This window comes from Scomber japonicus, chromosome 18, assembly GCF_027409825.1.
Source record: "Scomber japonicus isolate fScoJap1 chromosome 18, fScoJap1.pri, whole genome shotgun sequence".
Classification (NCBI taxonomy): Eukaryota; Metazoa; Chordata; class Actinopteri; order Scombriformes; family Scombridae; genus Scomber; species Scomber japonicus.
The window spans coordinates 15789455-15804556 of NC_070595.1; the positions used below are offsets into that span (position 1 = coordinate 15789455).

The window sequence follows — 15102 nt, forward strand, 5'->3', positions numbered from 1 at the left end:
CATCCATCTTTACCTGTACATGGATACACATGCACCTATGCTATGTTGCAATAGTTATGAGTCTTCTATGCACTTCTTCCAGAAACAACAGGCTCTACAGAGACTTTGTGCTGAAAGCCTAAATTCCTGTTTCTCAGATGTCGGTCTGACAGTCCTCTCTCTCCTTTTTTGTTTCTTCTCCCTCTCTCTCTCTGCCCAGGCAGCAGAATCAGCACATCAAATAAATACAGAGAGGGGTATAGTGTTTCGTTTGGAGACAGCAGAACAGGTCATGGACAATGGGAGCACGTGGAAGTGTGCAAAATGCGAGTGTTAAAAGAAAGCAATTCCAATGCAAATAAGTGTTGGGGCTCTTTGAAATCAAATCTGATTTTGGAATTTAATAATGCCTCCAAACTGTTTTCCAGGAAAAAATGGATTCTTTTGAAATGATCAGTATTCAAGCTCATGCATTCCTCACCTACCAGAGACATAAAATACCAGTGGATGAGGGATCATTATGAAGCCCACCCTCGGTCCACCAAATGTTATTATCATCATATAACCTCCGCACTCTGGAGACATCGGAGGAGACTTGGAGACATGGCGGCCATTTCATGGACTTAAGTGTCTGAGTTATTCAGCTTGGGTTTGAGTGGAGCCGCTGGTAAAACACAAAGTGGTGGCAGAGGCAGAAACACTGGGCCCAAGGACTGTAGCGTTTGGCCTGAGGTTCAAACAATCGACTCGCAACGCTCTTTATCTGAACCAACCACAAACCCCCAAGTACTCTTTACAGTTCAAACGGGGGCTTGAACAGAAAGGCGATGCTAAAAAGTGATGTGGGAGATGGGAAATCAAGGTCTTTGACTTTAGTATAAAGTTACAGCGCTAATCTTGGTCAACATGCATGTTGTGGTCATATAAAAACAAGGGCAACAGCTTGACCTTCTCTAATTGAGGGATTAATTATGGGATATTTGAAGAAGATGAAAAACATGCTCAGAAAAAAAAAAGCAGCATGACAATGGAAAATGATGCAGACTTTTATTAAAAACGGTGCATTTTAGTGAACATGACAATTAATATCAAATAAAATATCATTGACAATAATAACATATCAAATAACATTTAAACGGTGGAATGTTGTAAACTTAAATATTTTAGTAAAAGCTAAAATCTGATGATGAATAAATCATTCAAAATGTTAAAACCACAAGAGACAACAGAACATCAAACTAAAAGATGACGTATGCAGTGGGATGACAAGTGTGTAAAATACTTGTAACAGTCTTTAATGCTCACATCTGATTGGTTGTCTTATCCTTCTTATCCCAGAGTAAGGTCGGGCTGTGGTTTGTCTGGGGTTACCTGTGCAAAAAGAGATGCATTGTGAATCCATCTTTACACCAACATCAATCTATCTGATAGACTGCTCCTATGAGACTCTCAACTGAGACTGTGACTGAGTCATTTTAGGTTGTGTGCTAGAATACATTTAAAGAACACGTTATTTACTATGATATGCGTAACTGAGAGTCCTGAGAGATGTTTGGAGAGATGTGAGTGACAGCATTGTTTGACAAGTTCTCTTATCACTGCATGTATAGATGCTTTTCATACAGACATAAATGGCTCTTACAGTGTGATGAATGGAAGGCAAATCAAAGCCCCCCGCACTGAATGCTGTCATAGTCAAAGACATGTAAGACGTCATTTAATGTATCTGCACCATTAACCGTGCCTAACAGTATACTATAAGCCTATGACTAACATTTGATGTTCTTCCTAATCTATCCTCTCTGTCAGAGGCAAGCTGTCATGGAATGTGTGTGAATAAATACAGGCACTGTATTGTACAGGAGTACAAACTTCTACATGCACTAAGCAGGCACGTATGCACACATGTTTCTATTTCATCTAAACAATCATGCTAACCTCCTGCTGCGGCAGGCATCCAGGTCTTCCTGTAGCAAAGAGGCTCTTTTCTGAAGGAAGTTAACCTGCAACACAAAGCAAACTTTGGCACAGAGTAATCTCCAAAATGTACTCACTCTGATTTCTTGTACAATGAAGGGAGTAAGAAAACATCAGAAACAGGAAGTGGAGAAGGTATGATGGCTTTGGGTCAGTTGTGCTTTTTGGTGGAGGGGGTTAGCTAAGTAGGGAAAAGTGGAAGAAAGGCTTGGTTGTTGAGTCCAGGGGTCAGGACAGCAGGGGTTGGGGGTCAGGAGATTAGGGCAAAGGGGTTAAGGCACATGGGGACAGAGGGGAGATTATGAGCCAGGTTAGCTGAGGTTAGGGCGGCGCAAGAGGAGGCCGCGCCATTCTTTTGTTTGGCTACAAAGTGTGAGTTTATTTATGAAGTGTCTTTGGCTGAAGTGAAAATAAACCCCATCTACATTTACACGGCATCTAGAGCCTGGCAGAATAATAACGACTCTAAAAGAATCTGTATTGTTCTGGGACTACCGTACTGGAGCCGAGGGTACATTCCTTTCTGTGGGGGAGACCTCAGGAAAGTTCTTGCATTTCATTTGGCACTTCACAGTGGTGAAGTATATGCAAAACCTCACCGAAATGTGGTCGGATGCCTCCAGAGACACGAAAACTCTCCCTACCTTTTTTCCCCCTTCCAATGTAAAAATAATGCACTTTAATGTGCAAAACCCAAGACACCATCAATGAGAGAAGAGACCATTTTGGTCATGAATTACATCTTAGAAACATGTCCAATCACAGAACTGTGGTCTGTTCACTGAAACAAGATCTTGGTAGACCTATTAAAACAAAGCAAGGGTTTATGATGAGCCCCCTTTACAAGAGTGTGTATTGTAGCACTCATCGTTGCTATAGAATACCCTCTTTTGTTTACAGTGTAAATGCTGAGAAAATGAAAGCCCTTTACTGCGATTCAGTGTGAAAAGGAGCCCAATGAAATGAGTAAGACATAGCTCAGAGGATCAACATGGCTGTATGATTGTGGTTGTGGAAGGTTACTGTGTGACCTGACGGAGAGAGAGAGGAGATTACGGTTTATAAAGAGGATTGGCAGGGTCCAAATTGAAAGCAAAGTCTGTGATCGAATGCCACACCAAAACCAAACCGAAGCCATCATCTTTCTCTTCCAAATAAATAATCCTGACATGCATATTCATACAGAATGTTCGGGTTATGTTTTTGTCAGTTTTGACTGATTAATAACAGGGGAAGTGAAAGACAAAAGGAATAATATCAACTTCAAATGTAACATATCCTTTTGCTCTACAAGGCCACAAACATTTACTTTGACAATCAGTCCAATGTATACTTGTCCAATATTCCTGGGCTGTATATTAAATAATCTTTGTGCTCCACAAGAAAATCAATGTTCAGGCTTCGTATCAAGGCTTTTGGGTTAGGGCAGTAGGTTGTTGCCTTGCTCAGTGACACTTCTACAGGAAGTGTGATCTGTTACAGTGCTTCATTCAAACAGTCTAATGTATCACAGTCTGCTTTCAAAGTTGTAGCAGTTTGGCCTTTATTCCAGATTTATTTCATGAAATCAGAATTGATCTTATAGACTAAGTATGCTCACACTGAAAGAATGAAGACTTGTTGGACTGCTCATGTTGTGAAGCTCATATGAAAATAAAAAAGACAATTAGGAATACCAGGGTTTCCTTTGCTTATCTAACTCAAAGGTGGGCTGACTTTGTAGAAAATTACGGCATAGGATGTTGACGGAACGAAAAAGGCGGAACTCAACTGCAACTGCACTTGGACAGTCTACAGTGCACTATTTTGTAGTTTCTCTTCAAAAGCGTTTGCAAGCATTTTTGCTGAATTACCTTTGCAAGACAAACATTAATGTTGTTGTGGCTCAGAGACTAATATTGGCGGAGTGGAGCAGTGAACTCCAGCAGTAACAAACGAGACCAGGTGATGAACACACATTGCTGCATTCAACAACTTAAGTCAACTCTGAAGTGAGGAAAATAACTCCGTACTCAGTCTGTTCCACCTCAGAAACCCTGCGCCCGCTCAGCATGTTGGACATGGCTTCCCCTGGAGCTAATGGTGCAGCATAGAGGCTGCTCTCCACTGCTGGAGACATGACATTAATACTAACACAGCAGAGCACTTGCCCAGACAGTAAGATGCCTGAAAATGAATCAATCTATTAATTAATAGTTAACATTTTAATATAGAAATCCTTTGGGCCATTTATCTTAATTGACAGTTATGTGTCATATTATATTTCAGTGGACTAAGGACACTAGTGAATGGTTTGGCACACAGTATACTGGAACAAGAGACTGAAAATAGTACCCCCTTGTCTATTCATTTAATTGAGAATGGATTCTGAATCCAATTGGTACCCAGGTATCCTGATGGTATCGAACTGGGAGATAATCACTACGGACACTTTTTCTGTCAATAATTTTTTTCACTTAAGTGCACAACTCTCCAAAGGTGTGCACAAAAGTGTGTATGCCACACTGTGCACATTCTCCAGCCTTTGGCACCTTTGTCTCAAAAACCCTGTATACAAATAGAATATTACTAGTTCATAATGAAGAGCTGATAAGTATGTCAAAATGTAACAGAAGTATTTAATTAGGTTTAGAATAATGACAGAGAAAAAGACTGATGAGGATGATTTTGTAAGCTGAAAATGAAAACCTGACAGATTTGAACATTCTTCTAAAATAAACAGACTGAATATATTTGCATGTTTGTTCTCGTGTTTTCTGCAGCTGATCTGTATGTCTGATAAACAGTCAGCTCTCACCTGCGCTTTCAGTGACGTGATAGTGTCCTCCAGCTCCTGTCTGAGTTCTGCCGGCATCAAACCTTTGATTTTCTCCTCGTACTCCTGGCGCACCACAGTCACCTGACAAGACAACCAAACAGCTTCGGTCAACTTAAAAAAACAACTGGACTAATACATTAATAAATTACATGTGAGTTTTTCAATCATCAAATTAAAACTGATGCAAAGGAGGTTCAATTTATCAATCAAGCTCATTGTCATAGTGGTAGTGATCCTTCATATTGCTGAATAACTGCTCCTGCTACTCTGTATACACTTTCAGACACAGCCACCAAAAGAACTGCTCCCTTTGGAGGAGGCACACACACACACACACACACACACACACGAACACACGCACGCACAGTCACAGACAGTGTGGGTATCCCCTCTCTATTCATGGCTCAGAGTATTCCCTCGCTCTTCACAGCTCCTTCACATCTCCTTCACATCTCCACAGGGGGTCCACAGGCCAGCATGACTCGCTCTGCACATCACCCCCTACTGGCTGCTGATGACTACAGCAAAATGTGACACAATGCATTTTAGGGGCTTGACATAGTCGGGTTTGGACGAGGACAGGGCCATGGTGGAGGGCAGAACACATCAAACACAGCAGCAGCTCAATAGGGAGCTAGCTAGCTAGCTCCACTGGGGAGGACTGGAGGAAGTCTGTCTGGGGCTAAATTACACTCCACTAAACCAGAGTCTGATTATAGAAGTTGAAAAGGGTTTGGTTAGCGCAACCCCCCTTTTACCCACAAACACACATGAATGAGCACGCGCACACAGACACACACGTGTGCACAAACACAGACCTTTTACAGTATTGTAAAAAGCATTTACAGTGTTTCGAAAAGAGTTGCTGAATCAATTAATTCAGAGCTTGATGAATAGTTTAACTGGCGGCTGTGAAAAGCAAGAGTTTTCACCCACATATTTCAAGGTGTAACCAGAGTCTCTGCATTTTAACCAATCATAATGTCTTTGACAGAGCAAAGTCCAGCTCCCCACATCTCATCAGTCCGGTCTTTCAAGTGAAGAGAGTGTGAACGAGGTGAGGGGGAGGGAAAAAGATTGGTTTTCCTAAAAATAATTTTCCTGTTGTGGATTTAACTGATTGTTCTGGCTTTGGCTAATTAATCTTCCTGGGCACAATGAAAGGGATTGGGAAGCACTTCAAAGCAATCCCCGGTATAAATGATCCCAACATGAAGCAGCTCACTTTGTCTCGGCACAGTGTGCAGTAGATTAGTCTGCCACAACTTTGCCAATTTTTCCTCCTTCTGCCCTATTCATTTTAAAGTGTTGGGCCAATAATATTGGGCAGAGAGTCCAACAGTTTACACAAATATGTCTTTTTCTCCCTGTGCGAGAATGAAGTCTAGGATAATTTGAGAGTGACCTTTTCAAACAAGTGGCAAAAAAATGGTTTGCAGAAGCTTTAATTTGAATGTCCAGGAGTTAAAAAATGAGCTGAAGCTACGGGAGTGTAGATTTTCAAAATGTCTATCTCTATCTATAGCAGCTTCTGTAGTCATAACAAAATGGCAAGCCAAGACAAAACACACTCCGCTACCTCAGACCAAAGCAATAAACAATGGTTGAATAAACACATCCCTTACCAACCACTCTGAATATAAGTCTAGATTCTTCAAAAGCCAAACTCCTTAATTTTGCATTCTTGGTTCATGTATGGTGCAGTCACCGCAGCAATGAGAGATCCGCTCTGCCTAAATTACAAGCTCCTTTGTGGCAATGCTGTCCCCATTTGCCTTCCCATACATTGGAGTGGGCAAGGCAACAACGGCGTATTCACCAGGACGACTGGATACTGTACATCTAGTGTAACGCTGATGAAAGTAGACAAGCCATGAATGTTTGCTTTAGTAACAACTACTAAGGGAAGCCAAAACTAGAACTAAGGTATGATGTGATACAGTAAAGCTGCGTATCTGGCACCTGGCCTAATGACTTCATGGTAAACAGCACTAAATGGCTGCACTGGCCGCAACTTCTCGCTAATTTTAGAAAGTTGTATCATCCTGATCATGAAGAAGACACTGCTTAAAAAAAAAATGTCATCATATATTGTATGCACATACATATATATACTCTACATCTATATACAGCTGAAGGTGTAATGTAGAGATGTCTTCCTTTGCTGCACAGTAGCAGACCAAAGCATTTGCAATCACATATTTCCACAGTATGTCTAACTAAAGCTCAGCCATAGTTTACTATGCAGTGTGTGTGGGTGGAAGCAGCAGTCTTTTTTTCTTTTTTTATGACAACAACCTCTGTTGTTGAAACGTGTGTGAGGCTAACAGATCCAGAAAAAAAAAAAAACAGGCAGGCATAGGTAAAGTATCAACTCAAATATCTGACTTCACTGTGTCTCTCAATGTTGTTAAAATTCAAAACAGGAATATCTCAAACTCCCCAAAGATGTCTGCCTGGTTTCCTATGAGACACTGTTCCTCCAGCTTTGCATCCTCTACTTGCCTTCCAAAGTCCCTCCTCTAACATCTCTATTTTTCCTCACGCAAATACACATTGTTTTCCCTTCTTTGAACATCTTTTTACAGCAAAGGCATGTTTGTTTTTCTGACAGGTAGCATAACATGTGACTGCATCTATTAAAAAAAAGCTTCCTCCATTAAGACAGATGCTTGGTGCTTTTGAACAGTACTATTGATCAAACCTTTCATGAGGTTTTGGTCATTGACGGCCTCCAGATGAAAGTTAGAGGAAAGAAAAGATAGTAAGGGAACCACAAAGAAAAAAAATGTGCACCTCTATTTCCCAAAGAAATAAAAAAGGACTCTGACTTTGTGGAGAAAAATCAGGTTTCATCTCTCCACATCTCTTTTTAAGATGAGGTTTTGTTTGTTCCTGATGAAGCGTGATTCTCTAGTTTTGAAGAGCACGACGAGCGGCAGTCGTTTTCCCCTCCCAGTCATCTTAAAATGACAACATTTCATCTATATATAGTCTTTAGATTGTGGTTTTGACTTTCCCTCGCGTTTGGTACTGTCACATGGCGTGGTTTTTGACAGCTGCCAGCAGAAAGGAACAAGCCCTCAACACTTTCAACGTTCAAATGAAGTTTGTCACATCGTTGGGAAGCTTGATGTATGCTAATGAAGTTGGGGTGTGTGTGTACAGGCATGCGTGGGACGGGTTGGGGGGTGGAGGTGAGTAGCTGCTGGAAAGACATTTTTGATATATCCCCTTGTTCCAAAGTGACAAAAACCTTGTCAGGAACAAGGGGGTTCATCAAAAATGATGCCACTCACAAAGTTTGCACCTCCACATCCATTGAGTTGGCACTCAGAGAGTTCACCAAGGAGCGATTTGAATTCAAAAACGTTTTGCTGCGAGAGGGAAAAAAGAAAAAAAAAGAGGCGAAAAAAAGGAAAAACGCAGGAAGAGATTAGAAGTAGCTTCAGATCTTGGTGAAGTTGTTAGAACTACGGGATGGACTGGTAGCTGCTGATGTAATGTGCCTCCACAAAAACAGCACACAGAAAAAGCTCAAGCCCCCTGCATTTCTACAGTATATCTGAAGAAATTATTTATTTTTCATTTTACAGAGCTCCCGTGTTGCAGGACGATACATCTCTAGAACTTGTACAGTTCACTGTGCCCATCATTACGTATTTATACAAAGAGCTGTACTCTTCAACATTCTGCTCCTCTCTTCAAGGAGAATTGAACCACACAGTGAGATGCTGATCTGTCATTTTAGAGTGGGGGAGCCTGCGAGGGCCCTGCAAGAGCAAGGCGAGCAACATCTGTGTGAAGTCTGGGCAGAAAGGCTTTTTTCGCGTGTGAGAGATTGGATTGCAAAGACACGTCTTGGCAGATAAACTAGGGCAATATCATTGTGAGGAGGCTGAGAGAGAAGGCCGTTAGGTTTATTATCATACACATACACAACAAAAAAATGCACACATGTACCAGTGTGCACACAACAATGCAGAAGCACATACAATATACAAAGTCAGACATACAAACAAATTAAAAACTTACAGTGGAATGGCTGCTTTTCTATTGACACCTGACACCTGACACCTGACACACACACACACACACACACACACACACACCACAGTAAACCACAAGCGACAGTGACATTAGGATAGCGTAATCAAGAGTGCAATAACAGGAGGACAACACCAAGGACTGTAGCAGAATGGAACAAATCAGTGACAGATTAAAATCACCCTAGCTACAGGGATTATAGAAAACAACACTCTACAAATCACTCACTCTGAGCAATGATTATGGCGGCCGAGCAAAAGAGCCCCAAATGGAGTTCAGCGCACACATTTACACTGAGGATGTCTAGCACATTGGGTAACTATGGCTCACTTCCTGTTTGTGTCTTTGCTCCCAACTTTGTCACAGCAAAATAACTTGCTTTAAATGAGTAAAATGTGTTCATGGTAGAATATCAACAACTGGCAAAATATGTACCAAATGCTTAGTCAGATTCTCGGTCTTGTTTACTCATTCTCTGCTTCGAGATATCACCTGATTTAAATAAAAATGTTGCTGATTTTACACCAAAAAAAAAAGAAAAGAAAAAAAAAAAGCTGCATCTTTGGTATCAGTGCCAAATGTGTGTTTCAGACTGGCGCCAGTCTCAAACAATTTCAAACCAAGCTCTATACACCACAAGCAATAAGTGGGTTTTGAGTGTTGCAATGTGTTTAGCAATTTCATAGATAAAAAAAAAACTTACATTAATAGAATAGATGTCTACAATCATTCTGTTTTCTAACAAAATGTCATGAAAGTTTGCACAGTGGAACATGATGGAAATCAGAATATGTGTTAGTTTATTCAATGCAGTGGGCCAACATTTGATGGAACCAAATTTAATTTATGTCTTGATGCTCTGGAGTATTAAATACCGTTCACTACTAAGACAAGGACTAATAATGCTCACAGATACTCAGACAGTATTTGAGGTGATGTGCAAGAAATAATCCTGAAAAATATTGATATTGATATCGTCTCTGACTTTATGTCACTTGCTAAAACAGTGTAGGTAGGAGGTTATAACCAATGTAAACAATCTGCCATAGTGGTTGTGGTCAAGTGATATTGCCTTTGAGAAAACTTTTCACTAACAAATTAATCAATTGTGTCTTCAGTGATGGATCGCACAGTAAACAACACTACCAGAACACATAAATGCAAAGCTAAAAAAGTAGAAAAGAGTAACTCAAACCCGTATCCAGACAAAGTGATCTGACATTATGGCACTCAGGTTCAGAGGTCAGCTCTTCCAAAGTCATAGGAAAAAACAAGCAGCGCCTCTGGGACTGGTTCAGTGACCAACGGCTCCTAAAAACCACTGACCCCTTTCTGCAGATTTATGATGGCCAGACACTGAGGTGTATGATGAGTGTGTGAAGTGTGTACAAGGGTCAGTGGGCGGATCAGAGGGGACACGAGAGAATGAATGCCTTTGGTGTACATACCAGGGTACAAAGAACAGCCTCCTGTGTGAGCGTAGTCATTAGTGCTTTCTTCTCTGTGTGTGTCAAGGTCAAAATAGAGCCTGATTATAGGGCATTCTGGAGAGCCATGGGGAGTGTGTATGTGTGCATAGAGGCTTCCCTCTGAACACAGGCGGTGGTGGCATTCCTGGCCCTAGGCGCTGGCTCTTGAAGCCAAATCTCAAGGAATTTGGGAAATGTGCGAGGGGGCATATCTTTGGCTATGAACTGGTAGAGTGATGGGGGGGGGGGGGGGGGGGGGGGGGGGGGGTCAGGAAAGTAAGGGAAGAACACATATTTAATTGTCTTTTGTGGCCCCCTGGAGGGTCTAGTAAGGATGGCAACTGAGGGGTGAAGGGTTAGGGGCGTCAGGTGATGGGAACATTGGGGGTCAGTAAAAGGATTCAGAGAACCGAAAAAGGATGGCATTATGAATAAGAAATAGTCAAATAGATATTATGTGCTGGTGAGAAGTGAAAAGGTGTGCGACAGAAAGGCTGATGGCAGCGGTATGAAAAAAGTTCATGTTTGGCAGTGTGAGAGTGATGCAACGATAACGGTAAGGAGCAAATGAGTTTGAGGGAGAGTCAGGCAGCCTCTCTTACACATGCCTGACAAGCATGAGAACAAGATAGTGAGAAAGAAAAAAAAGTGACTGCATTACCTTCTCTTCAATCTCCAGCTCTTTGCTAAGCAGTGTCTTTTCTGAGCAATGCAGATGCCTCTGTAGACTTTCCACCTTTTCCTGCAGAGCCTGGGGGAAGGGAGAAACAGTCAGTATTGTCGGCTGACTGGCGAAAAAAGAGAAAAAGCAGTCGAGATCTGTGTGGTGTAATGTGTAACTGACGCAGAGTGATATACACTAATCTATAGTTACATTTAAGCAAGGAAGAGACACAAGCTGAACCTGAATGAGACCTCTCTATAGAGTGCAACTGAGGAAACAACAGAGATCAAGACAGACAGAGCCAATGAGAGACTGTTCAAGAGAGAGAAAGGTAGAAAGGGAAGCAAGACACAGCTTGATTATTCCTTGTGTGTTAAAAGGCTAATAATAAAGTCATGACAGTAATTACTGGAAAGCTGGCGTCATTAAGCCCAAACTCATTTTTAGACAAGGGCACCCCAAAAAAGAGAATTCTCACTGAGAATTAGTAAACTTTCTAGGCTTGGATAAAGCTGCATTATTTTAAGGATCATTATTTGTTTGGTGGCAATAAGAGAGATATACTGTATCATTTACTGCATAACCTAAAGTTCATCAAACTTCCTCCAATGAAGAGTTTTATCTATTTTGCTCTCTAAGATTCAGAAAACAAAGAAAAAATAATGAAAGAACAAAATGCACTGTATGTGTGTGCGTGCAATTTTTTCCCTCTGTCTGTAAGTGATAACAGTAGAAAGACAAAGGCGCAGGCCCTGCATGTGACGCAGAAACAGATGTTTTGAGCACACATGTGGACACTTCATCTTTGATTAGTCTGCATGAAAAGCAGAGAGTGATATGTGCACATGTGAAAGTGCGCACACACACACCCTTTTACAGTTGAGTTGACTGAGCAGGCCAGGTGTTGCCTCGTCGATTCTCAGGGCTGAAGGAAACACAGTCCAGGTGATAGGCATGACCGCCTAATCTACAACCCACAACACTGACATAAATCACATATACACTGTTAGGCTTCAGGGCCAGGATGAACTTCTGTGTAGCAACTCTCTGAGAACTTCTGATGATGACTAAGAATTCAAACAAAGACCGATGGAAAATTCACCTTTTGTGACCGTTTTTATAATTTTAAATATATGATCACACCATCATAGTGCACTGCATCAATGTAGGTAAATCCACCTTACACTGAACGTCAATTTTTTGCAGTGGCTAATTTGGGAGATGGACTTCTTAATCCACACACATTACTATGATGATTCTGAGCCCTGCAGCATGAAAGCCAACTGGTTTTCCAACATGTTGATTAGTGGATGAAAAAAGTACTGCAAAAAGCCAGCAATAAGCTGCTCAAAAAATGCTTAAATGTAATATACTAAATATACTTAAATATAAATATATGAGGTTCCCCATGGTAGTCCACTAAGCACTGAATGAGACACCAGTAGTTATGTCCCTGAGATTGAAGTTGAGGACCAGGAGGTGGCCAAACAGATGTTCACTGAGACAACCTTGAAAAGCACCATAGAGGATGTAAGTCCGCTGCTGGAGTCTGCCCTCAGATCCACCAGGGGAAGGCGGCACCAGAGATTCAGTGAGCAAACTGTTGCACCGACAGAGGGGTCCCCTGAGCCCGACCTTTGTTGCAGACACACAACCAATCGGACATCCTGAAAGTGACCATGTGTTCGACATCACAGCTGAGAGCGCACACAAGGGACTAAATGTGAAAGGTTCTTTTTCCCAGAGTTTTTTCTTTTTAAATAAAATGCTGCAGACTTTTTTATCTTATCTCCTAGTTAGGTTTCATATTGTATTTCATTGCACCAAGGACACCAGTGAATGGTTTGGTACACAGTACACTGGAGCAAGAGACTGAAAATAGTGCCCCCTTTTCTATTTATTGAACTCAAAAATGGAATCTGGACTGAAATGGAACCCAAGTATTGTGATAGCATTGAATTGGGAGATAAGCATATTGTCCTAGGCCTGGTGTTAATCCTACTAATCAGGGTATTTTGCAGCCAGTCACGATTCTGTCCCATGATAGCCCATTCAGTGCAACCCCTTTCCTTCTATTTCATCATATTTGGTTTATTGGTGAATGAAAAGCTTAATGAAAGTAAAAAAAAAACATTTTGAGTGGTGTTGATGCAATTTTCACAGGTTGCTGCATTGTAGAGGCATGAGAATGAGAGGATGTCGAGTATGTTGAGGGACTTGCCCTTTAGCAGTTTTTATGCACACAATCATTATAGTGCTGTACATTGCACTTGCTGTTTGTCAGTGTATTATCTATGTTGCGCTCCTTCCCTTCCATCCTCCACCACTTTATTGGTTTAACCACTGTGACCCTAACCTATATCTATCTCTGTTCTCCTGACTGCTTTTAGGTAAGAGAAAGAAGAATGGAGACCCTTACAAACCCATACCCCCCCCAAATCCACCTCTGATTCCCGTACAGTGACACAGAATTTCTGGACCAGGTCTTCTGGGAAGTAAGGCGGGCCTCACTGTTGACGCGTTCCTCTCTTTCATGTGGGTTTCGTATCTGCTGTGTTCAAAGAAACTCTGAGGGCACAAGTTCAACACTTGTCACTACATTAGTAGAATCACAGGGGATGATTCTGATGATGAATAAAAGCACTGTGTGAGTCAGAGAAGACCACGGAAATATTTAGTCAGTATCCCACATCAGACATGATGATCATATTATATGATACTGAAGACCAGGTTTAAGACACAGAGCAACAGATATCACGCTTACTCTGACAGACACGAATATGACAGCTGACATAATAAATCTATGAAGTAGACAAGGAAAGACTGATGAAGTGGACCCAAGAGTATAAACACCTGTGAACACCTGCACAGCCTTGCTGGAGCAATTTGACCAGCAGCGTCTGACTTTGACTTTAATCCAGTGCTAGCCTGGAGGCTCACATGTCAAATGATTGTGGATTGCAATTTTTATATAATCATTACGGTAATTTATTAAACATGAGAGAGGAAAACTGAGGATCATTTCTCCTCTTATCATTGCTCCCTAATTTTCTCCATATCACTCTCTATATAACTTAAATCTGTAATGTGCATACACACGTATTGCAAACACACACACACACACACACACACACACACACACACACACACACACACACACACACACACATGTTGGTTGATTCTATAGCATTGAGTGTGTGAAGGTGTGTGAATGACTTTGTGTGGAGGATCCTGCTTAAGTGTCTCCAGATGCTCGGGGCGATACGGTCTTTATCAGCCATGCAGACTGGGATCATTGTGAACTGGCCAGGAAGAGAGGGAAATCTGATTTCCCTAGGGAGAGTCGGAGGGAGGGGGTATGGAGAGAAGGGAGAAGAAGAAGGTAAAGCATGAAAGAGAAAGGTGTATGAAGCAGGAAAAAGTAAACAAAATGCAAAGCAAGAAGCTGCGACAGATAAGGCAGAAATGTGACCATATCGCAAAAGAGAGAAAGAAAAGAGAAAGTTCAGAAAGGTGAGAGTGGAAAAAAAACAGAAAAGATACCGAGGAGGAGGAGGAGGGGAGGGACATGAAGGAGAGAAACACGTGGCCGAAGTGAAGAGATAGGGGCAGTGGCGTACTCTTCTGCACAGTCCCACAGTTGGGTGCTTGAAGGCCTCTCTCACCTCTCCATCAGCAATGTGCCTCTGCCTTTCATTCCAAACTTTGGCTCAAAGGATTAGCGAGGCACACGCGCACGCAAGCACCAACAAACACACCGCTCAGAGCGATCCGCAGGTATGGGCATGCATTAATATTAACAGCAAAAGTTCTAAAAATGTGAGTGCTACACTGCTATAGTGTGCAATTCCATTGTTGTATACACACAAACACACACATACACACCAGTGCACAGACACCAATGCCTGAGTCATCTTTCCTGGGTGGTCCTCCTGCGCAGATAAGGCAAGCATGTTTCCCTAGGGTGAAGTAAAAGCAACAGAGGGCAGGAAAAAAAGCAAAGAAGAAAGAAGGGAGGGAATAGTGGGAGGAGGAAAAAAGGCCAGGGGCCTCTTTAAACTTGGTGTTTTGTTAGGAGCCGAGCTGCTCTTCATGTGCGGCGGGGCCTTCTATTTGCAGCGTGCTGTCAGAAGTTTCTCCCAAAGTCT

At 41.8% G+C, this 15102-nt stretch overlaps 1 protein-coding gene across 2 annotated transcripts in view; it reads right to left on the bottom strand.

Annotated features, from left to right (window-relative positions):
* Window positions 1-1028: 1028 nt before the first annotated feature.
* The window catches only part of cep112 (centrosomal protein 112), a 98073-nt gene continuing 83999 nt past the window's right edge, over window positions 1029-15102 (bottom strand). For both annotated transcript variants that reach the window (XM_053338026.1, XM_053338025.1), the window contains 4 exons: window positions 10952-11041; window positions 4754-4855; window positions 1918-1982; window positions 1029-1350 (listed from right to left, as the gene is read on the bottom strand). In XM_053338026.1, coding sequence (XP_053194001.1) covers window positions 1347-1350; window positions 1918-1982; window positions 4754-4855; window positions 10952-11041 — 261 coding nt within the window. In that variant the 3' untranslated portion in view covers window positions 1029-1346. The remainder of the gene's footprint in view (window positions 1351-1917; window positions 1983-4753; window positions 4856-10951; window positions 11042-15102) is intronic.